Here is a 27,240-nt window from a genome sequence, read left to right on the forward strand (position 1 = left end):
CACTTGTACAGGAAAATTATGTACCCAGGCCATGGAACATCCGTTTAATACAAAATGTAATTTTGCATCATTCTCCTTGGTGATGTGACTTCCCTATGAAACATCTATTTCTGTGAGGGTGGGAAGTGTTGCCAGACAGGCTCTCATATTGTTATTGCCTTCTCTGAGTACTTTTTGGTAATTTCTTATGTGACTGATTAAAGCAAATTGTTACTATTCAATGTACTATCTTACAAAGGGGATATTAACTGTGATAGTGAGAAAGCTGTACTGGGCAATTTAAATAAGGCTGGAAGAGAAATCAATGCCTATTTTCAACTTGGTCCCTCTGTTAGACATTAGCCATTATTATTATTCATATTGAAACTGCAGAGGCCTTTAATTTCTTTTTAAGTCACAGCTGAATGCACCTTACTAGCCTTTATGATCTTACCTGCATTGCTTTGCCAGCCAGGTTGTGTGGGATGGAATCCGGTCCCATCTCCCTTGGCGAGAGTGGTTGTACTGCTGGGAAAGGCATCTTCAGGAGCCTCCTGTCCTCTCAGTGAAGTGTAGAGAACTTTTCCTTTTGAGATTTGGGGAGTTGTTTCAGTGTTTTGGGAGTGGCGTTGGCACAAAGGGGGCTGGCAGGGCAGATAAAATCCCTACGCTTGTCTTGTTTGGGATGGGCATGAATCAGCACCAGCGGGACCTGCTGTGGGTGGCATGAGCCTCCCCTCACACAAGAGGCCATGTTCCCCACACCATCATCTCTTTCCTTTCTCGCTCAGCCTGATCCGAGCGTGAGGAGAGGCTGATATGGTAGTGCCAGCACCCACCTTGAGCATTGTGAGCCTGAGCTGGGGAGACACCAGTGAACGGGATGCAATGCTGTGAGGGGAGGTTGTGAAGGAGTCCCAGCGCTGTGAGGGCTTGTGAGAGAGCGATGCTGTTGTGAGGGCAGTCCCAGCGCTGTGAGGGCTTGTGAGAGCGGCGCTGCTGTTAGAGCAGTCCCAGCGCAGTGAGGGTTTATGAGAGAGCGGCGCTGCTGTGAGGGGCGGCGATCTGAGGGCCTCCCCGCGCGCTCCCCGCTCACAGCGGCCGCCTCGCGCCCGTGCCGCTCCACAGCGCTGGGGCCGGGGCGAGCGCGCACCCCGCGCTGATTGGCTGCCGCTCCCGCCGCGGCCGCGGGCGGCGCCGCCGCTCCAAGTTTGTGTCCGGGCGGAGCCGCCGCCGCCCGCGGGCTGCTCCCGGTGCGCTCCCGGCCCTGCGCGCTCCCTTCGCCGCCGCCACAGGGGCAGTGGTCCGGCCATGGCGGGGCCCGGGCGGCGGCGCTGAGACGGCGGAGGGTGGGGTGTCGGTCCCAGAGCGGGCGCCATGCGGTCCCTGAACATCACCCCGGAGCAGTTCGCGCAGCTCCTGCGGGACAACAATGTGACGCGGGAACAGTTCATTGCTCTCTACGGGCTGCAGCCGCTGGTGTACATCCCGGAGCTGCCGGGGCGCACCAAGATAGCCTTCGTCCTCATCTGCGTTCTCATCTTCGCCCTGGCGCTCTTCGGCAACTGCTTGGTGCTCTACGTGGTGACCCGCAGCAAAGCCATGAGGACCGTCACCAACATCTTCATCTGCTCCCTGGCGCTCAGCGACCTCTTCATCGCCTTCTTCTGCGTGCCCTTCACCATGCTGCAGAACATCTCCTCCAACTGGCTGGGCGGTGAGTGCCGGGGCCGGGCCGGCCGCTCCCGGGCTGGGCTGCGGGGCGGGAGCCGAGAGCGGCGTTCCCCGTTCCCCCGTCTCTGAGGGACCCTTCCTTGCTGCCCTCAGTGAGGGACCCTTCCTGCCCTCAGTGAGGAGTGAGGGACCCTTCCTTGCTGCCCTCAGCGAGGGACCCTTCCTGCCCTCAGTGAGGAGTGAGGGACCCTTCCCCTTCCCGCTCCTTGTGAGGGGTGCCCTCTCCATCCCTCCCTCAGGTTATGTTCAAATAACCCAGTGCCCTTTCCGCCTTGTATTCCTTCAAAGTTGCGGTGTGCGTGTGGGAAGCGGTTCGTTGTGTGGAGTCTTGCCGTACTACTTTCTCTCCTTTTTTTTTTTTTTTTTCCTTCGTTTTATTGCTAAGTAATGAAATCTGTCTGGCAAGTGAGGTGTCAATCTTTATGCAGCTTAAGTTCCTCTGACAGCTGTCAGCTCGGAGACAGTCCTCCTTAACATTTTGTGAGGAAAAAGAATGTCCTTGAAGGAACAAGTGACTGGGAGAACGTGTAGAATTTATGCAGAAATAATGCACCTTTAAATTTTTTTTTAATTATTTTTTTTTTATTCTTGGGAGCTCTGTTGTATCCTGTTGATGTGAAGAACCTTTTGGCAAAGCTTCCCTGATACCTGGAAAGAAGGATTTTTTTTTCTTTTCTATGCATCCCAGTTCCAAAGCAGTAAAAAGCAAGCAGAGAAAGGTGCAGTAGAATTGTATATGATATTTATTTTTTTTGTTTTCTTTTCTTTAAACAGTGTTTGACAATTATAAGTGGAAAAATAAAAGGGATGCTTTTGCAGCAAGTAGCAGACAGCATCTTGTACAACCACAAATTGAAATATTTTTTTCACAATATTTTGGAGTGATGACTAAAGATGTTGGTCAAGTGACACGTTGATGCTTCAATTTCCAAGGCTTACTGTGTTTCTGTTGTTTGGAGACAACAGTGAAGATTGTCATAACATGGAGATTTAATTCCAGAACTTCCCACAGACTAGAGTGCTGGGTGGAAATTGACAGGTCAGAGAATACTTGGAGCACATGTGAGAAATGGGCTTTATTACAGAAACTTCAATGAGAAGTGATGAATCCAAAGCTCCTGGGATTACTGGTAGTAAGAACAACTGTGCTTTTTTTTTATGAGCTGTTTTGGGGAAGATAAGCTTTGTGATTGTTCTCTCTCCTAAGGAAAGGTCTGATTTGTCAGCTTGACCAAATATCTGATCAGAATCAACCGAAGCCTCTGTGTGGGGTGAATTAGAGGAGATAGGGCATGGGCAGGTGGAACAGGTGGAAAAATATGTATGTTTTTATTTACACTCTGTTACTGAGGGTGCCTGACCAAAATCTGGAAGCAATGAATGTGAAAGCTCTAGCATAATTACAGCAAATCTCTTCAGATATTCAGTATTTGGGCAGCTAAAGCCCACTGTTCTCTGGGGATTACTGTGTTTTTTGCCTGCTCTCTTTGCTGTGCTAGAGCATTTTCAGTGAACGCATAGGTCTTTTAATCTGGTGAAATCATTGCCTTGAGTTGACACAGTGTTGGCAGGACAGAATAAGTAATAGCATGGATTGGTGATGGGGGGGTGTGAAGTAAAATTGAGGAAAACAAATACATGAACTGATGGTATCCCACGGGTATCTGGTTGCTGATGCTGACATGAAGTGTGAGTGGTGATTAAAGTTGTACTGCGAATCAGAGCCTGCCAGTCCTGGAGGAGTCTTTTCCTTGCTGGCTTAACTGGTTTCATGTGCCTTTTGCCTTTCATTTTGGAGTCAGAAAAAATCTTGTTCTCATCTACTGTAGTGCAGCATCACTGAGTAGTGCAAGATCCAAGTCTGTTATGAAAAAGGTGATTTCACTTGTGATGTATCCTTGGTGGATGAAGTGGTGCATCCTGAGACACTTGATGCTAGAAACTGATCCGGGAATCTGAGCCTTCAGTCACTTTCTGTCTTGATTTACTTGCATCACTAAAACAAGTGTCTGTACTAGGCGATGGGAACCGGGATGTGGATGTTTTGTACTTGTGCTCAGTTTAGAACAGGTTCTTTATTTCCATGCTTGCATATGTTTGTTGCTTCCCCTGCTGAAACCCACAGAAGCATGGGAGAGGGGAGGAGAGGACTGCAAACGCTGTAATGCAAACAAAAGAACTGCCACAGTTTCAGAGTAGCTGAAGCTGTGGCTTTTTCCATAGTATTTTCACTTAAAAATGTCAGTGTGCCTCACTTTGCCTGGTGATCAAGCAGCATTAGCACAGACCCTTTAACTCTTTTGGGTAACCATTGGAAGCAGCACCACATTGACTAAAACCAGATTTGAACTGGTCCTGCTTTTGATTCTCTGACGCCTCTAAGAATCTGTGTAGCTGTGTGAGTGTAATAGTGACAGCATATGATTTCATTTCCCAGTTTAAACTTTGCAGCTGAAATAGCTGTCATTTCATGGGAAGCTTTGAATGAAAATCCAGCATACTTTCTTATTAATTGTCATATGTCCAGCACTGCGTTACCTCAGAACTTCCCGTACGTGTGAGAACACTTGAAATTCCTTGCTGAGGGATGAGAACTAAATCTTGCATCTATACCAAGAGCTGATGTAAAACAATGCATTGCCCAGGTATGCAACACCCTTAGGGGTATCATCTGTGTGGTGCTGACTGCCCCAAGTTACAAAAGGTGAGAAAAATCAATTTACTCTGCTTCAGGTGAGGTAGAGAGAGCTCATTACAAGCTGTGGCAGAAATTCTAGTGCAAGGGCAAGATCAACAGCATTTTACCAGAGGAAGGAGCAATTTAACATTTATCAGAGAATGCTTTCAGGCTTTTACTTTTGTAACCCTGACAGAAGAAGTGATATTTGAAATGACTAAATCACAGTTCCAGGCACAGTGTCCATAATGAAGGCATGAAACGCTTACAGGAGAGTCATTTACATTTGCAGTCTCTGAATGTGTTATTGTTGGGAAAAATATTCACTGCTTGAATAATCAATGCACTTTTTAGCAAGCAGTGCATAAGGATTACTTTTAGCCTCTTGAAAAAGAGAAGCAATTATTTTCATTCCCAATTATTTTCATTCCCAATGTTCTGTTACAAATGATTTTCTTTCCCAGTTGAAGGTGGCCAGTTTGAGGTGCTGAAGTGCTGACTTGACTAGCAGTCCCTTGGAAGTGTTCTCTGAAAGCCTTACAGCGTGGGAATTTAATTATGAAAATAAATTTAAAATAAAAAATAATTTAATTTTAATACATATTTAAGGTATTAATTGAAGTGTTATCATTATTTAGATAACAGAAGAGTCAACACTTTTTTGTACTGCCACCAGTGCAGAAATGAACACAGTTCCAGTGATTTTGAGGTGATCCCAGCACTTTAGCCTTTAACCCAGCACTGGGAAAACTTCTGGAGTGAAATTTCAATAACCTTGACTGAACCTCACTGAAGTGGACTTTTATTCTTTGTGTTTGTCTGTTAGTCATATAGTCTGCAAACCATGTTCCAAACAGCCACATGTTTACCAGCTGGATTTTAACCAAGATTTAAGCTAGTAAAATCTTCTTACTCTGTGTTAAGTCTGAACATGAATGTGAAAAATTTCTTGAAATGGTTTTAATGTATGTGTTTGACACAGCTGGGTTTTTGCCTATCTCAGTCTTATTTTCATTTCACTGTGTTTACTATGATGTAATAGCATAATTGTTTTTTTCCTCAAATCTTACCATGTCTTTATTATAGTAAAATTTGCCACTTTTTTCTCAGTTTTTTTCCATAGCAGACTTTGAACTAACAGACACTTGAGAATGGGACTGTATCAATTTATTCTTGCTGCAGGTGAAGCCTGTTTTACACAAATGGATCAAATATTAAGTGAAATGTGCATGCATTGTTCTGAAATAATTACCTTATTTCACAGTAAATTTCATTTTCCATCTGTAAAGGCCTGTTAATGTTTGTAATTTGAAAAAAAAAAAAAAAGTAATATAATTTCAAGTATTGAAAGATCTGGAGAAAGTCTCCAGTAATTATCTAAGCAGTTGGGAATGGCTGCTATAGATTTATAAATAAAACTGTGGGTTGAAAAGCCAAGAAGAGGCTTGATGTGAAGAACAGTCACTATTTTGCCAAATACAAGGACTCAGGGTTAAATCCCATTCAAACACAGTAAGGATGGTGGATGGGTCTCAGGTGTGTTGATGTCAGAATTCCATTGAATTCTCCCAGGTGGCCCTGACATCCTAAACAGTTGATTTTTTTTCTCTTTTACCCCTAAGCAAATCTGTTTTAAATACTTCTGTGAAGGAGGGGCAGCTTCTGTGCTCAACAGTCTTAACCTTGATGGAGGTTTGAATTTCAAGGCCCTTGAAGGTCTCCTGATTTCAGATAATGGGAAGCATTTGTGTAGTGAATTTCAATTCAGAGCCCTGAAGGGATATTTTATTGTTAATAACAGTGACCCTGTGCATGGTGGCATTAAAAGCTTCAGGGAAGCTCCAGTTCTGTTCTGGTTTTACTTTTGATACATAGATGCTTTTTGACTAGCTTTTACCTGTTATTCATTTGGAAAACCGTGGTTCTCGTTTATAACAAAACTTTGTGGCTGTTTTGCTGTGGCCTCCAAGTCCCCAAAATGTGTGCTGTGTGCCTCAGAGCAGGTGTTTGTATTCCAGCTCATGAAAAATATCCTTTTGCTTCCCATTTCTGGAAGTGCTGATGGCACTTGTCCAGCTCAGTAGGCTCAACCTGCAGGCATTATGTAGACTTTTACTTTTAGCTACTTTTGTATAGTTTAAATGCTTACTTTTTGTGTGTTGGTCTTCAAAAAGATAAATTAGAGGGGTTTTTTGCAGCCTTTTCTCCTGGGAGTTCAGCTCAAGGCATAGTGAGTGGTAGTCTGTGCTCTTGGACAGTGTGGTTGCTGGGAAGAAAATGAGAAGACATCTGTAAAAACAAACAGTGGGCATCTGGGAATTGGAGAGTTCTCTCCCAGTTTGGGGTGTTCCCTTTGGGTACCAACCAGCTGGAAATTCCACCAGACTGATGCTGAAAGTTATTTTCATTTTGTTACTTGAGTGATAGTGATGCTGCTGTGCTTCCTAAGAGTGCCCTGGGATGTTGGGACTTGAGTGGAGGAGTGGTGCATTACAGGGCAATCCTGTAAGGCAGGTTTAGTTCAAGTGGGTTTGAGTCTGGCTATTACAGTGGCTTTAGATGGTCACTGGGGTGAGAGAAGGATGAGAATCTTGTTTCTTGATCAGAAGGCTTGATTATTCATATAAGATATATAATACATTATAACTATACTAAAAAGAATAAGAAGAGAAGTTGCAGAGGCTGCTAAGCTAAGAATAGAATAGAAAGAATGAATAACAAAGTTCTGTCTCCAGGGAATCTGTCCCTGAGCTGCTCCTGTGATTGGCCTTTAATGGTACACAAGGAAGATGAGCCAATCACAGGGGCACCTGCTACATTTCACAGCAGCTGATAACAATTGTTTACATTCTTCTTCTGGGGCTCTGCTTCCCAGAAGATAGACAAATGTGAAAGAAAGGATTTCTATGAAAAGATGTCTGCGACATCTGGCCTTTTTCAAACTGTAAGAAATAGCCTATGGTGAAAGTTTGAGTTGTTTTTTTAGCTTGGTTTTGTGTTTGTTTGCTTTTTTTTTTCAGTTTTCCTCCAGCTTCAGCACTCAGACCTGAACTTATTTCCTTAGCGAAACAGAAATTTAAACATTTCATTAACAAGTTTGGCTCTTCTGTTTATTTGTAGCAGGAGTCCCTTCTAACTTAGTGATGCAGAAATGGAAAACGAGCTCTTTGGTCACATTGCCCATTTGCTGTGTGCAGAGCAGGTAGGATTTGAGCTTGCTTTTGGTTTGATCTCACAACAGAAGTTGGAGCCCACTGGGTGAAGGATGTGAGTTTGACAGAGTGGGTCTGGTGCTGTGTGTGCAGCACGTTCTGTACTGGGTGTAGTGAGAAGCTGATGAGGTGCTGAGTTAGTAAAATATTGTGTCTGTTTCATGAGACTTCTCCTTAGGCATTACTGATGCCCAGGAAGGAGCAGGGGCAGTTTTATTTTATAAATTGCAGTTGATAGAAGATGTGAGGATGTCTTGTCTTGCTCTCCCTGATGCTCTGGACAAATACATATTGGGTATATGTATTTATGCAGCCCAATGCATCCTCAGCCATGCAGTTGCTACTGGCTAAATGCTAAGATTTCATGCAAGGAACTTGAAAGGGGCTGCATGATGTGTTTTTATTCTGGTTTAAGCCAGATCTGTGTGCACATCCATCATGCTGCTGGTGTTGAATATGTGCTTGATTTCCACCCATTGCTGTTTGTCCTCTCCTTCCCTTCATGGAGCCACAGAAAAAGGGATTTTGGGGCAACTAGGATTGGCAAGACCAGTAGCAAACCAGTTCCTTGTTGTAAGCTGGAGTGGATTTTAGCCTGCCCTATCAAGCAGAAGTTGGCTTGTTCCCTTCATGGAAGGTAGGATTAAGTTTTCAGAGTTTTCTGTTTGTTTTCTCTTTTTTTGTGCTGTTACTGCTTAAGGTGTCTGTAGCATCTTAAAGCCTGAGTGAAAATTGGATCAGATACTTCTTGGGCTGTTTTGGGTTTATGGATTATATCTGAGTAAGGTGTAAATAATAGTCTGGTAAGGACAAATAACCCTGAAAAGAATAGCTAATACTGAACTGTAAGAGAGTGTAAGGAAACTGTGGAAGTACAGAGAAAATTATCTCAGGGTCAAAAAATGGGTAAAAGAGAAGTAGATTGGGAAGGGCATTAAAGTAAGATTTTTTTAACATAATTATTTATATGACTTTCTAAGATGGTTAGGACTTGAGAATGGGTAATGGAGAATGACTAACACATTAAAAATTGAATATGGACTTTGGAAAGCTGTGTCAGCAATAAAAGTTGAAGTTGCATAAACACTATAGACCTGTAGAACTTAGAAAATACAGGCAGGAAATTGCATTTGGATTGGAAAGTGGCACTTACATAAATTGGTAATCAGCAGAGAGGGAGACTTGGAGAACAGAAGGATGATGAAGGGGTTAAGTTTTTCCTCTTACACCTCCTCCTCTATAAATCTCATTTGACAGGATGATGCATTAAATGCTGAAGTGTACAGATAGAGTGATATGTAAATGAGCTTAGGGAATGTGTTTGCTACAGCAGAAAAGGTAAACTTTTAAACAGGTTACACTCAGACCTTCATAGTCTGCCAAAATGAAAAAATAATAAATGGCTCTGTAAATGGAGGTGTTTGAAAACAGATGATGGAAGACTTGGTCAAAAGTGAAATAGGGGTAAGTGTCAGACTGGTGACCCCTAGAAGTGAATATGTCCTTAGAAATCTTGGCTTTGCAGATGTCTACAACAAAGAATGGCTATGGAGAGCTGCATTTGACAAATGGCTTAAATAGGTGGCTCAGCAGTTGAGATGTTACAATAAATCTAACAATCTTGGTCTGTTGTTTTTAGTAATGGAGTTAACAGCTGTTGCATGCCTTACTTTCCCATTATTGCAGGTGCCTTTGCTTGCAAGATGGTTCCATTTGTCCAGTCCACTGCTATTGTAACTGAGATCCTTACCATGACCTGCATTGCTGTGGAAAGACACCAGGGAATTGTGCATCCACTGAAAATGAAGTGGCAGTACACCAATAAAAGAGCTTTCACCATGCTTGGTAAGATTTTAGGCATCTCCAGTAATTGTGTGTGAGAAATGATCTTCAGTGTGGATGCACAGACGGCAGTGATATGACCAGTGATTCAGAGGCAGAGTTAATTGACCTTTATAAAATAGCTCAAGGATAGTGCCTACAAGTGAAGTATTCACCAGCCAAATCTCTCACAAGGGACTTAGCATGTAAAGTCCAAAATGTACTTAACCAAGATGAACCTTTAGCCCCCTTTTTTTTTTTTTTAAGAAAAGTTCAAAATGTGCAAGCACTGATTAAAAAGTGTCCCAGGGAAATGACCCTTCCATTGTTACACAAAGAGGTTTATTTAATGCTCCTTGTGCAGGTTGAGTGCATTTCCCTGTGGAATATCAATACATGGAGGTGGTTTGAGAGACAGACAGCTGCTGTCAAAAGAGCATGCTCTTACTGATGTGTTGACTGATGAATGCCTCATAGAAAACTTTATTATTTGCTACAGTTTTCTACCTTGCCTGACTTTTCAAAGCTGTTGAACTGTTCATAGCACATCCTGTTTGTTGGACAAAGTATGAAAAAATGTCTTTGTTTACAGGCATAGTGTGGGTGCTGGCTCTCCTTGTGGGGTCGCCCATGTGGTACGTGCAGCGCCTTGAGGTGAGTTAGGTCAGATTTTGCTTATTGAAGGGGTTTGCTTATTGAACTCAGTCCTTGCTGCATCTTCCTCCACCTTTAGGTGAAATTGAATCAACTCCTGTGAAATTAGAGGGGGATAAGGGAGGGAGGTGGAGCTTTGGTTCTGTATGCCAGCCTGGGAAAGGCTGGGGATTAGAGCTTGCATGTACTCGTCATGACTGTTCTCCCTAATTATATCAAAGAAGAGTTAATTACATCTGTGACTTCCACTGTGGATTTCTTTTGCACTGGCACGCAGGAATAGAGGGCTTAGATTGTTGTTTCAGGATGACACAATGCTCCCCAACATCTGGAAGAGCTGTGCTTAGTTTAGAATTAATTAGCTGCTCATTATAGTTGATGAGTTACCACACACGTTTGGAGGTTAGGCAGAAGACTTAGCAGAATCTGCTGCTTGTGAATCTGAATGTTGATAATTTTCTTGTTTTTTCAAGTGGCTAATGTGAGGTTTCCATACATCCATCTTTACTTGCAAAATGTGTAGCCAAGGTCTCCTTTGAAGTACAAATCAGAGCATCTCCCTGCCTCTTTTTGTCCATTTGATTGGACCAAATATTTGATTGGACAAGTGCTTGAAAGACTTTTGTCACTCTGAAAAATCTGTTGAATTTCAGTTGTTCCATTAAGAGCAAGGAATATCTGAATGTGCTTGGGTTTTACACTTGGGATAAAACACACTTTATTGACTCATCTTCTTTGCATTTGTTACAGGTTAAATATGACTTTTTATATGAAAAAGTGCATGTTTGTTGCTTGGAAGAATGGGCCAGTCCCATTTATCAAAAGATCTATACGACCTTTATTCTTGTTATACTCTTCCTTCTGCCTCTGATGCTGATGCTCTTTCTGTACACTAAAATTGGCTATGAACTCTGGATTAAGAAACGAGTGGGAGACGCTTCAGTTCTTCAAACCATTCATGGGAGTGAAATGTCTAAAATATCAAGGTTTGTAAGCAAAATGCACTTGGAACTTTGACTTCTAGAAAGCTTTATTCCTGACTTTTTTATTATTCCTTCTGAATAGAGTTGAAAATGCCTTGCAAGACATGCTGCTGTCATGCTGCAAAGTGCTCTGCTGTCCCAAAAAAGAGAAATCAAGTGCTAGATTTATACCATGATGCATTTTTTTCTTTCCAAGGGGATTGTGCACTTCTGAGCTTTCCTTGAGGGTTTTATTTCAATCTGCAGCCACCAGAACACAGTCCCAGATGTAACTTGAAGAGAGATGTGTAACTGCCAGCCAGTTCCCAGTGATTCAGTGTGGAATTCTTGGTGCAATTTCAGGAAGAAGAAGCGAGCAATTGTTATGATGGTGACAGTGGTGTTTCTCTTTGCAGTCTGTTGGGCCCCTTTCCATGTGATTCACATGATGATGGAGTACAGTGAGTACCTGCCATATCTCATAGAATAAAGTCTGGAGTTTTGGGGTTTTTATTAGTTCATGGGACTTCAGATGGTGAGAAGCTAATGATGCTACAGCATTCAGCTCTGAAATACCTTCAGATAGCAAAGGTTGATGTTCTGCTTTAAGGAAAACCAGGAGTGTTAGAGGGGTGAGCCTGTCTGTGTAGATTTTTTTTCTTACCATGTCTGTTATGTTGCCCTCATTTGCTGAAAGGCCAAAAGGGCTTGGCTGGAAGGTAGAAGTTATTTCTGAGCATAAAACATCTTGAAGTTTTTAATTATATTTAATCTAACTTAACTGTTTTGAGTTACACTTGCAATGAAATATTTATCCCTTTTATTGTGGTAGGCATATTGGAAATATAAATACTGGACATCACAGTGATGATATCCAATCAATCCAGCTGGAGCTTTTCAGTGCTCTTTGCTGAAAACTGGCTTGGAAATGCCCTCAATGCTTTTGTGTTGGCTTTTTTGCTATTTGCCTTATTCTCTGGGGTCTTGCACTGTTCAACTCCCACCTCCTGCATGGATACTGGAGCAGCCTATGAGCAGGAACAAGAGGAATTTTTCAGTAGTTGTACTCTACTTGCTAAAGGCAAGTAGAGTTCCTTTGTCTTGTGTCACAAAAAAGATTGTAGCAGATAAATCAATAGTTCAGCCAGTCAGCTTTTTTGGCTCATAAATTTCCTTTCTTTTGATTCTGTTACTGTCTACATACAAAGCAGGACTGTGTGATAGATCTTGATTTTATCTTGTTGAGAAAACTCAATTGCTAATGTTAAGAGCTTCCAGCCTGGGTTTTTGTTGATTTTAAACAAAAACATCTAATGCCAAACTGGATATAAACAGACTAAGTAGTAAGCATTTATGACCTTCTGTACTTAGAACATATTTCTTTTCTTCTCTGCAGGTAATTTTGAGAAGGAGTATGATGATGTGACAATCAAAATGATTTTTGCAATTGTCCAGATAATAGGATTCTTCAATTCTATTTGTAACCCTATTGTGTATGCTTTCATGAATGAGAACTTCAAGAAAAATTTTCTGTCTGCCCTCTGCTTCTGCGTTATGAAAGACAACACATCCCCAAGCAGGCAGCTTGGGAACTCAGGAATTACCATGAGGAGGAAAAAGCCAAGTGCATCTCAGAAAGATCCCACGGATTGGGACGAAGGCAGGAGGGAGGCATTCAGTGATGGCAACATCGAGGTCAAGTTCTGTGATCAGCCAGCTTCCAAAAGGAATTTGAAAAGGCACCTGGTCCTGTTCAGCTCTGAGCTTACTGTGCACTCTGCAGTGGGAAATGGACAGTAGCATCCCAAGGGGGTTGGCAATGGAGAGTTGTTCTCTTTATGTTCGTCTCAATAAGCCATTCAAAAGAGTTTGCTGCTTTGCATGCTGAAATGAGGGGGGAAGATGATGTGTGGACTCTAATAATGTTGGGATAGTGACTGAGAAAATGTAATATTTATTTTATAATTATGAGGAGTAAGATTTTGGAAACGAACATTACCGTGTGATTTCCAGGAGAAAAAAATTGCTTCCTGACCTAATCTAGGGCTTGTTTGCCCTCTGCTTCAGATAAACCAAACAACTGCTGCTTGCTCCATTTATTGTGTGTCTGGACTGTGCACAGCTCAGTCCATGGAGACAGGAACTATGGAGAGCATGTGCACCTTTTTGGGACAGCTGACATGGGGATGACATTGTCAGATCTACTTTCTGCATCTTTGAGGACAGAGCAGCTTCAGAGCTGAGTTCAGGAAAGATGGAGACTGAAATGCAATTCCATTTTAGAAAAAAGGAATATGAAAGAGTTATCCAGAACATGACTCTGAAGAGGTTTAAGGTTTAAACATTACATGCATGTTCAGATTTGTTAACAGGAAGCATATTAGTCAATGCATGCATAATTCCTGTGCTGTTTACAGGTTCATTCCTGGCTACAAATTCCAATGCCATTTTGCTGCCCTGCAAACTGCATTGTTCTGCTGGGAAATGGAGAGGCTGGAAAAGTGCTGTACAAGAGAGTGCAGATGCAGGAGGTGTGGTCTGTAGAGCAAAACTGCTCTGAACTTCCAGTCATGCTTGGGCATGTGACTCTCAGGTTGAAAGGGTGTTGTTGCCATTTTCTGGAGGGTTACAGGGGCCTGATCCAGAGCCTGTTGGGACTTCATGGAAGACTTGCAATGGAATACCTTGGTGTTTTGACCAGACACTTCTCTGAGGACATGCTTGTATTTTTGTCTGTCCATCATCTTCAAAGGGGATTGATTGCTGTCTGACAGCTGGGCCAGTGCTTTGTTATTTTAGGCTTCATACTAAGTGAGGTTGATGTTCTTATAAATTCTAAATGTTTTTGCTCTCAATGGGCCCAACTGCAAAATTGCCAAGGTGTGTTTGCAGGTGTGGGACTGGGGGGAGGTAAGTGTGATCTGAACTGGTGCACTGGGATCTGGTACACTGAGATTCCATAAATGAGGCCTTGAAATTCAGGATTTGCCACTCCAGCTGAGATTAGGTTGGATCCTTTAGCAGCCTGTAAAATGTCAGTGCTCTCTTCTGTCACCCCTTGCCTCACCTGTGGGACATTGGGGCTGCCTTGGCAGTCAATTTAAGATTCTTTTACATTGCTACTTTACACTTCATTGTAAATGAAAACGTAGAGTAAAATATCCCTGTATAATTTGGATGTCATCTCATCCTTCTGTAGTGTCTACAGATTGCAATGGGTTTGTGACATGCTTTGTTCACATATGTATTTTTTATTTTCTGTTTGATACACTCCTGTGCAATGACTGAAAGCTCCTGACTTGTCCTGAGGGCCAGGAATTGAGAGTTTATCGGGTTATCATCATGGTTTTCCTCAGATGTAAAGTTCAGCTGTCTGATGCTGACAACTATGTGTTTGGATAGAGTCTGTGACTGAAAACTGATTTATTTGAAGCTATTTATTTATTTATTTGCGCTGCTAATTTCAGTGGCAGATTTTAACAAGCATTTAACCAGAACTTCCAAGTATCTTCTGTTTTTGTTTTGTCTTCCTTGCTTCTGTTGTCTCATAAAACGTTGTGTCAATGAATAACTGCTGTAGTATTAATTTTATTTTCATTAAAGTTCCTTTATGGCTTTGTTGGTGCCGTTTTGCACTGGGGGTATCTGCTGTAAACTTCACTTGTTTGAAGATTGATGTGAGCTTATCTGTGCCTCCTCTAATAAGGAATAAGCAGAGGAAAGGAAAAAAAATAATAATAAGGAATAAGTAGAGGAAAGGAAAAAAAAATAATAATAAGGAATAAGTAGAGGAAAGGAAAACAAAGAATAATGAGGAATAAGTAGAGGAAAGGAAAAAAAATAATAATAAGGAATAAGTAGAGGAAAGGAAAAAATAATAAGGAATAAGTAGAGGAAAGGAAAAAAATAATAAGGAATAAGTAGAGGAAAGGAAAAAATAATAATAATAAGGAATAAGTAGAGGAAAGGAAAAAAATAATAATAATAAGGAATAAGTAGAGGAAAGGAAAAAAAATAATAATAAGGAATAAGTAGAGGAAAGGAAAAAAAATAATAATAATAAGGAATAAGTAGAGGAAAGGAAAAAAAATAATAATAAGGAATAAGTAGAGGAAAGGAAAAAAATAATAATAATAAGGAATAAGTAGAGGAAAGGAAAAAAAATAAGGAATAAGTAGAGGAAAGGAAAAAAAATAATAAGGAATAAGTAGAGGAAAGGAAAAAAAATAATAAGGAATAAGTAGAGGAAAGGAAAAAAAATAATAAGGAATAAGTAGAGGAAAGGAAAAAAAATAATAATAAGGAATAAGTAGAGGAAAGGAAAAAAAATAATAATAAGGAATAAACAGAGGAAAGGAAAAAAATAATAATGAATAAGTAGAGGAAAGGAAAAAAAATAATAATGAGGAATAAGTAGAGGAAAGGAAAAAAAATAATAATGAGGAATAAGTAGAGGAAAGGAAAAAAAATAATAATGAGGAATAAGTAGAGGAAAGGAAAAAAAATAATAATGAGGAATAAGTAGAGGAAAGGAAAAAAAATAATAATGAGGAATAAGTAGAGGAAAGGAAAAAAAATAATAATGAGGAATAAGTAGAGGAAAGGAAAAAAAATAATAATGAGGAATAAGTAGAGGAAAGGAAAAAAAATAATAATGAGGAATAAGTAGAGGAAAGGAAAAAAAATAATAATGAGGAATAAGTAGAGGAAAGGAAAAAAAAATAATAAGGAATAAGCAGAGGAAAGGAAAAAAAAATAATAAGGAATAAGTAGAGGAAAGGAAAAAAAAAAAAGGTTCGCTCCCTTCTACTCACTGTTTTCCTTGTTAATACTCTGGAATCAGTTGAACAAGCTGACACATCTGACACTTTTTCCTCATCCCTTCAATTTCCAGAGTGTCTGTTCATTTGGATGTGTCCTTTCAGGCTCCTGTCAGTCCCTGGCATCATCTCACTGCAACTTAAAGGCTTAGCCCCTTGCAGTTGAGAATAAAAGAAGTTTCTCTTTAATTTGATCAAAGAAATTATAAGTAATTCATAACTAAGATAATAAAAAACATGACAAAACGTTTTCCCTCAAAGAACACAACAGCTTCAATAAATATTCTCAGTTTAGGGAAATGAGAGTGGTTATTTTTTCTGTTCTCTGATAAATTCATTAGCCAGGAATATTTTTGTGCTCAGATGACCCGTGCAGTTCCTGAAGATGGAAATAAGCCCAGGCAGGCTGAGGGACAGCAGGGCTTTCCCTGGTTTGGAAAGAGCAGCAACCTCTTGGTGCTGCTCCAGGTGGGAGCAGTGGAAGGGACCAGGAGCTTCACCAGCCTGAGGAGGAGACAGGTAAATGTGCATTTAACACACACTAAAGGGGTTAGGTTTTGTATATCCCTTCAGAAACGCTGACATAAATCTCTGTATTTCTGTCTGTACCCCAAGTCCTGCTTCACCCCTCAGATCTGGCTTCCAGGAGTTCTGCTGCGTGTTCAAGCCATCCTGAGCTTCCTCTGTTGGTGCTCCAGTGAAGCTGATTGTCCGGTTAATCTCCCCGAAAGGTTGTGGTGGTCTCTGTCCGCCCAGGGAACGCCAAGTGTCCGGTTTATCTCGGCTGTTTGAGGGGCCTGAAAAGGCCCGGGGTGGCCTTGGGGCAGCCCGCGTATCGAAGGACGAGAAGAGGCTTCAGTTCTTCTTTCTGGTTTTATGTTTATTAATTGTTTATCTAAAAGATGTTCTTTCAGCCGAACAAAGATCTGCTCAGCAGTCAGCCATGAGCACACTGTCTGCCCTCCGGGGCAGCCACCTATCTTTATACCCATTGTTACGTATACAATATTTATCATTTTTCCCCAATACCATCTATTGTTATAACTCGGTGTACTCTTAGTAATAACCAATCCAAAGGTGCCACCGTGGCCAAAGAAGATGGAGGAGAGGAGGAAGAAGAAGAAGGACAGGACACACCCCAATTCCTCCATCTTACTCCTCTAAACCCCCCTGTACATAAATCCTAAACCCTGTGTCTCACTCTCTAATTAACTAATCCCTTCACCATTCACCCCGGTGAAGCCCTCATCCTTGTCGTCTCCTGTGTAGGACCAAAGTCCAGCTACCAGACACTTCTGGCAACATTCCAGGAGTCCCGAGCCCCCCCAGGGTCTCGGTGGCTCAGCACCTCAGGACTGAGATCTTGAGATCCGACAGCTGATGAATTGTGAAGTTATTTTAAATGCTCTGGTGTGGTTTGAGATCAAGGCTCACATGCTGGTTTATCATCAGGGTGAAATCTCCCCCCAGCTCCTCATGCACATCAGTACAACAAAACCTGCTCAGTCAAAAGCAGTAAAACCTGGCTCCTTTCATTCCAGAAAATGCAGACTCACAGCCCTACAAGTTAGGCTCACACAATGTTTGTTTTGCTACAAAAGTGCTGTCCTCCAAGCCAGGGTTATTTTTGAGAAGGTTTAAGGGTGTTTGTGTATACTTTATGCATTCATGAAAGAAGAGATCTTGTAGAGACACAAACTTCTACAAATTGCATCTCTGCCCTGTAGGGTGCTTAAAACACCAACCAAGACTTGAAAAGATGTTGGCTGAAAAAGGTTGAATTTTGTTTGTCAGCCTCCTGTGGAGGAATACAAAGCTTTCTATCAAAGGCTCTTATTTCCTTGCATTTTCCTTTTTATTTTTTCCACAAAGCAGAAGCTTCTGCTTATTCTTTGGTGAAATAATCATAAAACCTTTCCCCCAAACATATTGTGGAATATATTCAGTTTATGACAGGGACACTGTCCCAAAATTATATGTGCTTGCATTGAAAAGCTTTTTTCCATTAGCACTTCTTAGATGAAAGTGTCTTTATTTTTTTTAACCTTCTGTTGAAATCTCTTGCCAGCATTCTAACTTTTGTTTGCTCTTTCCAATGCCATCACTAATTTTTTCTAAGTTAATTTCACCAGGGTTTCTCAGGACTCACTCTCCTCAGGTGGATTTACTGTTCCCGTGAACATGGTCCTCTTTATCTCTAATCTTTTCCATGCTTTATTAAATTGTATGGTATTACACCATCTTTCCCCATGCTCCTGGGCAAAGCCTTAATTAATTGATTTAAAATTTATGGCACAGTCTCCATAAATCTCTTGTTGCATCTTGGAAATTCATAGGGAAGCTTTCAGGCTTTTTCAGTGCTCTGGGATCTGATTTGTAAATCCATTTCATTTTCCCATCTGAAATAGGCATCTTTGCTATTTGCATTAATGCCACCTTGATAAATATTCTAATGTAAGGACATGGAACTGCTGCAGGATCAGGGATAGTTCTGCGGTATCACAGGTGCAATATTTTAATTTCATTTTCTGCCTCAACAGTTTGCTCAAGCAAAAATTAGTCAGGGTTGAACTGTTGACAAATAAATTCTTCACTGACTTAATGAAGCAGAACTGCATTTACTTACAGATCCATCACACTGGAGGGGAAAAGATTTCAAATCTTTTAGAAAAAAAAACCATCCTAAGTAATCTTTCTACTTGGAAAGGGAAAAGCATGTTTGGGATTTTTAAGCCATTTTCTCCCTGATTACTTTTTATCTCATTGATTTGTTTTACTTTTTCACTTTTTCCTTACCCCCCTCCCCTTTTGCTTTCCCTGAAGCAACTCCTTGTGACCTTATCTCTTTTACACAGATTGGAATAACCAGGTAATGAATTTTGAGACCAAAGTGAAGCAGCCCTATGGTTCAGAATTTTTATTCCATCAAGTCTGATTATCAGATTACAAACTGCATTTCCAGTCCTTATTTCAGGCACCCTTGGAAACACCTTGCCCACTCTACTGGTTACATTAGGCTTGCATATGTATATTTTTTATATTTTTCTGAACTGACTTTATACATTGACATTTTATTTCTCATGCTGCTTATTGACATATTTCCATATTAATATTTCTTTCTTTGACTTTACAAGTTTCTAATTCCTAGGAAGTGGAGCTTCTCAGTAATGTGCCAGCTGCACTGGGAGAGTTGGGTTTTTTTGCTTTAAATAACAAGCATAGATGTCAGTCTTTATTGTACAAATGACAACTAAACTATGGCTTATAAAAAGGTCCAGGAACTTTCTTTTGTTATCTCCACAACTCTGTGCAGTGTCTTTTGTGTGTGTGTGACAACAGAAATATCATGTTCTGCTTCTTGCCTCTAACACATGGTTTCCATAGAAACATCAGCTAAACACCCAATTTAGCTATTAGTGAGTTCAGTCCACAACTGAAGAATTTTAAAAACTTAAAAATAAGCAGCTAGAAAATATTTCATGTCTCTGTGGGTAAAGCATAAAGGATGCCCTATTAAATATCGTATTGAAGTTTCATCCTCAGGCAGAGCTGAGTTGTGGAGGAGCGGATTTCTGGCGGTGGGGTGGGGTGGCCAAGCTCGGGCTGTAGGTGGCGCTGTCGCTGCACAGGAAAAGCTGAGCTCTTCCCTCAGCTCCCTAGGGAATTGTTATCCCAGAAGCGTTTGGAAGCATGCATTCCATGGTAGGACTTCCTAAGGAGGGTTTGGTGGAGTTCTTCTTTCCCGAGGATTAGAGAGAAACATGGAGAGAGGTGTTGGATTTTTTTCTCCTTTGTGAAATAGTGCTTTGAAAAGCAGTTGGAGCTCATGTATGAACGAGGAGCAATGATATAAACAACCCAGTCAAAATTGGGTTTATTGTATCTCAGGTGTTGAAATTTTCATCTAGAAGTCATCCCTTCTGCTAACTTGTGTGCCAAAACAAATAAATACCACTCTTAGGTTCTATTGTTTCTTAAGCTGAGCATTTGAAATCCAAATTAATGAATGGATCTATGAAAAAATAATAGAGATGAAGGCTCTCTGAAATCCTTCAGACAAGTCATTTCCAGATTTCCCTGAGGGTACTAACAGCCTGTAGCTGTAGGCATCCCCCTTCCCAAATCTGGGGATATAGTGGAGGGAAGCCAAAGGGGAAATGGAAAAGGGAGGGGGAAAAAAGTGTTATTTATTAGCAATCAGGAGAAATCTGAGTTCCTAAATGGTGAACTGAAAAATATAAATCATCTCAAAAAGTGATTTGTTTTTCTTAGTCTGCACAGATACTTGCTTAAACATTTTATGCACACTAAAAAAAAACACCCTCTAAATTCTCAGAGGGAGTGGAAGAACTTTGCTGTTAAAGTCTAAAAAAGGCAAAAAATACCCTTGTGCAGGGAAACAAATTTAGCAGCCTGTCAAGATCAGCTGTAAAACACAAGTCTTGCCATAATGATTTAAGGCTCCACAAATACTAGGACAAATGAAGATATTATTTGTACTTAAGGATGTAAATGGAGGATAGAACTTGTGGCTATCCAAGGTAACACAAGCCATGAAAAAAAGTGGAAAGTCTTTTCATAATTTGCTCGTGGAATGCTAATATTTTTCAGTGAGGTATTGATGTGTGTTCATGAAGTCTGAAGTAGAATAAACCCACTTTACTGATGGGGAGGAGGAGCAGAGAAGGACATAGGCACAAAAGTGATTTGTTTGCAAAGTAACCTGAACAGGCAAAGGAACTTTCTGAATTTACAGAAATCAGCTCTTTGGAATGGAAATATTCTGTAAGCTTGTGGAAAACAACGCAAACACTGGCTTGCTTTTTTTGGAGGGGGGGGGGAGGGGAACATATTAATGTTAGTTTTCTTAGCATGTGGTATTTTTCTCTCCAATGTAAACTTACAGAGTAGCCATGTTATACCTTCCTGGTTTTTTAAAATATATTTTGGAGATCCCAAGTGCTCCTGAAACTTTGTTCCTGGGAGATGTGTGTCTGCCAGGCAATAGGCAAGGTAAGTCCTTACACCTGGTGTACCTGGGGCAGCCTCTCTTCACCTGTGAGTCATTATGTCATTTTCTAAACCTCCAAATCCTACTGATTTTTAAGAGATAATGAGAAATTAGACACTGCAATGTAATTTCTGAGAGCTGCATCAGAGATAGTTTTCAAATGTTAAGCAGCCCTACTCTCAAGTGAGATCTGAGGGGTTTTTTTTTTTTCAAGAAATGGAAATACAGGGGGGTGGTAGAAGGGGGAATATGGTGGGTATATTCTTTTAAAATCCAACACAGTAGTTTTGAATTCATGCTGTATTCACTCAGTGTTCAGTAGAAAGGGCCTTAATGATAACTGTAAATGAGGAGCAAGCACATAATTATATCTGATAGCAAATTTTTGCAAGACATCTGTGCAATATTCAGGGTTAGGTGTGAAAGATGGGCATGGAACTGTGAATGATCAAAACAAAATGAGGCAAACCATCTTTTGTAGCATTAGCATGGAACTGAGGCACAGCTGATGATTGCTTTTATTTTTTTTCCTGTATTAGGGTGCATTTTTTGAGGTAGTTCATTAAAAGCCGATGCCTGAAGTTGTTTGCATTTCCCATTGATCTGTGTGTGCTCGGTTCATTTACTGTTCAAATCATCACCTTGCTGCTTTCAGCTGAAAGGCCCCGCTGCACCAGGACGCTCCTGCTCAGGCATTAACTCCTCCCGATCCCGTTCCAAAGCTGCCGGACGTGTTTCCAAGGCAGGGGGAGCGAGGATGGGGCAGCGCCCTCGAGGAGTGTTTTGGCTGATGCATCTCTAGTGACACCTTGTGGGATGTTTCACAGAACCGCCTACAGCTTTTTTTGGGGAAGGAAGAAACTGCAAGGTTTGTTGTGCAAAAAGCTGCCCAAATAGTGGGATACACTTAAACCTCTGAACTCGCCTATAATTAAAAATTAAATTATACAGATAAACTTTCTCATGTTGAAGTTGTCCTTCCTTAGTCCATTCAGGTGTTAAACCATTGTGGATCTATATGGAGATAGATATGTATATATAATCTATATCTAGATAATATTATCTAGAAATAAATTTTAAGTTTTAAAAATAAACATATTAGGATTCTCTTTAGAGTGAACCAATGAGATAGGGGAATGTTGCAAATGAGCTGCAGCTGGTGTGATTTAGGTGTACTCAGTACACAGCTCGTTGTCCTGGTAAAGGTTTGATGTTCTGAGGAAAAACTGGCCAGGAAAAATAGCCCAAACAATTGAAATTATGTCCAAAAATGAGTATGTAGAGAACTTTAATCGGCATTTTATTATCCAATAATTCACTTTTAGAACCTTCTGGTGATTTTCAGCTATTGGTAAGATCTTTTTTTCCTATTGAGTGGTACTGGATAACTGTTTTGGCTAGATGTGCTGAAAGATTTGTTTCCTGTTGCTTGCTCTTGTTTTGAGGAGATGGCCAAGTCTGGGGGTCACCAAAATCTCCTGTAGAGAATATAAAAAATTTTATCTCATTATGTTCTTTAAATTCTGTGCTGGTTGATGCTTCACCCATCTGACATTTCAAAGTACCTTGCACTGGTCAGAAGATGAATCCCATGGGGGAAGAGAGCAGGGTTTTTTTTGTTTTGGTTTTTTTTTTTTTTTTTTTTGAGACAGACCAGTTTTTTAGAAAATTTTGAACCAAATTGAAATAGTTTGAACCAAATAAAAATTTGTATTTTTATTGCTGGGCCTGTGGGTGTAGAGGTCGTAGCAGGGGAGATGGGAGATTTAGCAAGATAAATTGCTACATGAGGATAATTTGGGAAAGAGGACTGAAAAGAAATTTGAAGATGATTTATTGTTTCTTACTTGCTCAGAAGAATATTTCTTCTTTCTGTGCATAAGTATAATGAATGAAGATGTAGCTTGATCCTTTAGTGACTGAGAAGGAGGAATTGGTTACTTCTGGAAAATGCTGTGGGTTGTCTTCCAGCACAGCCCAGCTGAACTGGAATTTATTTGTTTGTTTGTTTTGTCTAAATACTCAGCCTTTCCTTTCTTTGCCTGCATGGTTCCTCTGGCTTTCTCCCCCTCCCTTAGCCGTTGCAGGCTTCTGTGGAGTTGTGTGATTAGTTTTTCAGTTGATGCCCCTGATTCCATTGGGAATGTTTTGTTTCCATGTCTTTTCCGTAGGTGGAAGCACTGGGCCAGCTGAGCCTGAGAAAGGCAAAAGGGCTCTCCAGCACCTGAATCCATGAGTCAGTCCAGAGGCCCTCTTCTATTCAGAGACCTTCCACAAAACTCTGCTGTGATAAAATAACAGCTTTACAAAGGGGTGAGTTTGAGCTCTAATTTATATAGTAATTAATAATACACAAATGAGCTGGGGGAGGCTTTGGCCAGGTCTTCTTCTGCAGCTCCTGTGCAAAGATGATGCTGTTTTACACACCTTATATATATTGCTTTCCTTTTAATTCATGTGTACTGATACTTCCTGCTTGCTTCTTGCTTTCCATGCCTGGCACTTGAAAGTGAGGTATTTGAATTGTTGCTCAGTTGTGTGGTGTTGTGTTTGCATGCAGATAGCACAGGGAGAGGGCAGAGGCAGAAGACAGGTTGGCCTGCTGGTGTTAGCTCCAGTTTCCATGTCTCTGTAGTGAAGAGTTAGAACTTGTGTAGCCAAACTTAGTACAAAGCTGATACCTAAAGCAACTCTTGTTAGGGGCTGAGTGCAGGAGGGCCATGAAGCTGGGCAGGTTTCATTCTCTCCTGGACTGAAACAACAGAAGTTGTGACTTGGTGAGGTAGCACTGTGGTCCAGTGGCAGAACAGCCCCTGCATTCAGGCTCTGCCTGCTGATCTTTCCCCAAAAACCTGATGCCACTGCAAACTTGCTCATGTGCCAGAGCTCTGAAAGCCTCACCCACTGGGCAAACACAAAGTTACTAAAAATCCTGATAGCTGGCATCTGTATTCAAGGCAGGAGGCAGCTCCTTCCTATGAACAGCCTACGTAGGAAACAGCCCACGTAGTTTGCAGCCACTCTCCTGCCTTCACTGTGCAGGGGAGTTTATCTTTACTAGAAACAGTAACTTAAAAGTGACCTTCATACTTACTGAAAGCACAGTGTGCTTGGCTGTGACTCATGGAAGCAGCCCAGGTATTGGGGAATGTCAGCATTTCCCTCTCCTGCCTGGTCCAACAATCAAACCAAGCCTAGTTCTGTGTCAGGTTCCATATTGAAGGTGATGTGTATGATGGCTCTGTCCCTGCCAGATTCCAGAATAAATCAAAAGCTCCAAAACCACTGCTGGCTGCTCAAAACAGCTCTGTGCTGGCTCGGCTGGGTTTCACAGTGAAGCCCCATGCTCTGGCGTGTCTCATTTCAGTTTTAGAATAATAAATCCAGTTTGGGTCGTGAGCCTCCAGCTGAAAGAAAAGCTATTTTTTTCTGTAGCTGTATTGCCTCCCTGAGGAATCCTTGGTCTCCCTCTTTACTGTGATCTTTGATGATTTTTGCCTCCTGTGCTGTTCATTGGTGCTTTACTTTAGCAGGAAATCCCCTTTTTTTTAAAAAAAAAAAGCCTTGTGATGAGTCACTGCTGCTGTTTGCTTCAAACTGAAGGGGGTTCCAACTATGAAATTGTATTATTGCTAAAATAGAATCCTGTTCCATTGCGTAGGTAGCAGTTGAAAGCAGAGAAAGGTCTGGGGGAGTTGTAGGGTGAGCAAGCAGTGTTGCTGCTCATTTGTTTACTAGGGGCCTAATGGCAATTCCAGTAACCAGTAAGCAGCCTAGGAGTCCAGTAGAGCAAAACCCATCTCTAGCTGAAAAGCAGTTCTGTATCTCTGAAGCTGAGCATAAAGAAGCACAAAAACAGCCCCAAACCATAATAGTTTGTGTGTTTCTAGCAAAGGATATTAAGATCCATTCAGTAAGAAGCATAGTTTGGTTTGGGGTTTTTGTGTGTCTGTGTATGTTCATTAGGGATTCAAAATTGAATTGCTTTAAGAATGGTTCTTTTAGACGTGGAAGATTGCTTTCAATTTAGTTCCTTCATTGGAAATCTGGCTATCCTCATCTCTGTGTTACTGTTGGTTTAGCCCTGCTGCTTTAAGCTGCAGTGTTCTGAAACCATAGTCTATCACTTTGTTTCATCTGAAATAACTGCTGCAGAACTCTGTCATGCTGGAGTTTTGACCAATTTCCAAATCCCTGTGTGTGTATACAGGAGATGGAGATTGTCATTTGAGGTAGGCTTTGGTCCTGTCAGGGATGCAGGTAATCCAGCTCTATCCTCTGGGCGCTGACTTTGCACCCTCTTTCAGCTCTGGATTTCCTTCCTTATTTCAGAGTTCACCTGAGAGCTTCTGCAAGATGCAGCAAAACAACCCCCCAAATTACAAAAGGCACCATTTAAAGGCATTTTGTATCAATGTGTTCAATATTAAGATTTTGAAGGCTGTAGTTAGTGGGCATTGAAAAGGACCATGGGGCTGCTGATAGCACCACACTAACACTTGAGTTTGAAGAGAGTCTCACTACTGGTTTTACAGCATATTGCTGGAAAGGAAATAAGTTAATAAAAGCCACAAAGATGTACAATTTCCCATAGCCTTTGACTAATGCTGTAAGACAGAGAGCAGTTAAAAAACCACTCTGAGCTGAAGCTGGGGGGATTTCCTTGGGAAGAATACTTGGAAAGGGCCTTGCTCTGAACCAGACCGGGAGGGAGACAGTTCTAACTTCTGACAGGAGTGCCTGTGCTGAATGGGAGGATAGCTCCATCCCTCAACCCCCAAAATGCTTTTGGACTAGCATCTCTTCAAAGGTATTTCATGCTGAAGACTCAGAATCCCATAGCAATGCTCTATGATGTCTGATTTGCTTAGCTGCAATCCTCTCAGGTAACTGGACCAAAGGCTGAATATGCTTTTTTAGGAGTTTGGGTTGAACTAACCTTGAATGCTTGCCAACATTTAGAAGACTTACAAGTAGTAATCTATGAGACTCACAGGCACTCTGCTGTGGTTTGAGGCTCCCTACAAAATAGGATGCACAGGGAACTGCAGAAGCTTAGAGTAAGGTCACAATTAATAGGTGGATAAATATCCCTACATTATAAAACAATCCTCAGTGTTTAATGGTTTTCCTAGGTTATAATTGCTGGGGAAGTACATAAGGGAAGTAGAACTTTGTTTATTATAACATTACAGTGCTCCAAGAACTTTTTTCTTTTTTTTAATTCTTAAAGGAAAAGAGAAAAGAAAAAGAACCCCACCTTATCTCCACTCCAGCAAATGGCTTTTCCTTACATCATTTATAAAAATTAATCATTTTAACAACTTTTTTCTTTGCTGTTCAAAGAAGTTTTATATTTTTCTTGATTGTTCCCCAATGCCTGTACACTGCCTCTGTCTATGTTTTATGAGTAAAATCTAAATAACACAAGGGTACAGTTTCCATAAATTTAAGGTCATATGAGGTGGAAATAGCAGCCTAAGATCAGGAGTTCCTTCATTTTTATGGTCCTTTTGGTTGGTAACAGGAAACAGCTCTAAGGCAGTTTGCTTGTAGGATATATAGGAGTGTTTGCCTTTATAGATTTGTGTGTGTGTGTCTACAGGCTCATGTGATGGAGAGCTGCCTTAGGAATATTTGGATCTGGCTTCTAACAGCCAGGGAGCTCTCTCTGGTGTGGTTATTAACTTTACCACACACTTGGAGAACAATATTGCAGAGTTGTAAGCAGATATTACTCTTGATTTCACAAAAAGGGAAAATTACATTCATATGCTTCATGGGGAAGGTGGGGCAGACAACTTCTGCTTCAGTGCTCTGGGGACTGCTGGTGCTTGTAGAAAGGTCACCAGATCCTCCAGAGAGGCTGGGAAGGAGTACAGTTCTCATCTGAAATGGAGATGTGTCACATCTCCTCACCTCCTCTCCTCCCAAGTGCCTTTCCTCCTGTCCACCAGCAGCCAGGACACCTCCTCTGAGAGAGCCTCACTTCTCCTTGCCCTTGGTCAGCTGCAAACCCAGCTGCAGGCATCTTTCTCTGTTCAGCCATCTGTACTGAGGGCAAGCAGCACCATCGCTCACTGGGTGCATCAGAGTGTTTTCCTTTCTTCCTTTTCTTCCTTTGCTCCTTTTTTCCTTTCATTTTTAACCCAGACTCACGTTGTTGTCCATCACCTTATTTCATTCTCAGCCCTTTCTGTGGAGGTATCTGGGTGAGCACAGTATCTCATTGCACTCCTTGCTGCTGAGATAAAAATCAGAGACCAGAAAAACTTCGTTTTGTGATAGATCAGGTTGTTGAGAGAATTCTGAGTCCTCTGGGATCTGTGTCTGATTTTCTTTTTGCAGCTCAGCCAAGAAATAGCAAAAG

General features: G+C 41.2%; 2 protein-coding genes across 3 annotated transcripts in view; both read left to right on the forward strand.

Annotated features, from left to right (window-relative positions):
• The first annotated feature begins 982 nt into the window (after positions 1 to 982).
• On the forward strand, positions 983 to 14,654 carry QRFPR (pyroglutamylated RFamide peptide receptor). Of its 2 annotated transcripts, none has more exons than XM_074542042.1 (6): positions 983 to 1,696; positions 9,289 to 9,447; positions 10,016 to 10,077; positions 10,828 to 11,063; positions 11,456 to 11,500; positions 12,436 to 12,577. In XM_074542042.1, the coding sequence occupies exons 1-6, from the start codon at positions 1,357 to 1,359 to the stop codon at positions 12,437 to 12,439; spliced, it is 846 nt and encodes a 281-aa protein (XP_074398143.1). In that variant the 5' UTR covers positions 983 to 1,356; the 3' UTR covers positions 12,440 to 12,577. The 2 variants fall into 2 exon arrangements, with proteins under 2 accessions (XP_074398143.1, XP_074398142.1); XM_074542041.1 differs by having other exon boundaries at positions 991 to 1,696; positions 11,403 to 11,500; positions 12,436 to 14,654.
• A 7,326-nt stretch (positions 14,655 to 21,980) lies between these two features.
• TNIP3 (TNFAIP3 interacting protein 3) overlaps positions 21,981 to 27,240 on the forward strand; it is a 48,932-nt gene continuing 43,672 nt past the window's right edge. The window contains exons 1-2 of the mRNA XM_026792536.2: positions 21,981 to 22,221; positions 23,042 to 23,183. The gene's annotated coding sequence lies outside the window, so the exon portion shown is untranslated. The remainder of the gene's footprint in view (positions 22,222 to 23,041; positions 23,184 to 27,240) is intronic.

The sequence above is a fragment of the Zonotrichia albicollis genome, chromosome 5 (assembly GCF_047830755.1).
Source record: "Zonotrichia albicollis isolate bZonAlb1 chromosome 5, bZonAlb1.hap1, whole genome shotgun sequence".
NCBI lineage: Eukaryota > Metazoa > Chordata > Aves > Passeriformes > Passerellidae > Zonotrichia > Zonotrichia albicollis.

What these genes read in the sequence shown, in the direction of transcription:
- QRFPR (XM_074542041.1), top strand. Translation starts at nt 1,357, where the DNA reads ATGCGGTCCCTGAACATCACCCCGGAGCAGTTCGCGCAGCTCCTGCGG. An exon ending in CTCCTCCAACTGGCTGGGCG is followed by an intron (nt 1,697 to 9,288) that starts GTGAGTGCCGGG and finishes CCATTATTGCAG; the next exon opens with GTGCCTTTGCTTGCAAGATG. An exon ending in AAGAGCTTTCACCATGCTTG is followed by an intron (nt 9,448 to 10,015) that starts GTAAGATTTTAG and finishes CTTTGTTTACAG; the next exon opens with GCATAGTGTGGGTGCTGGCT.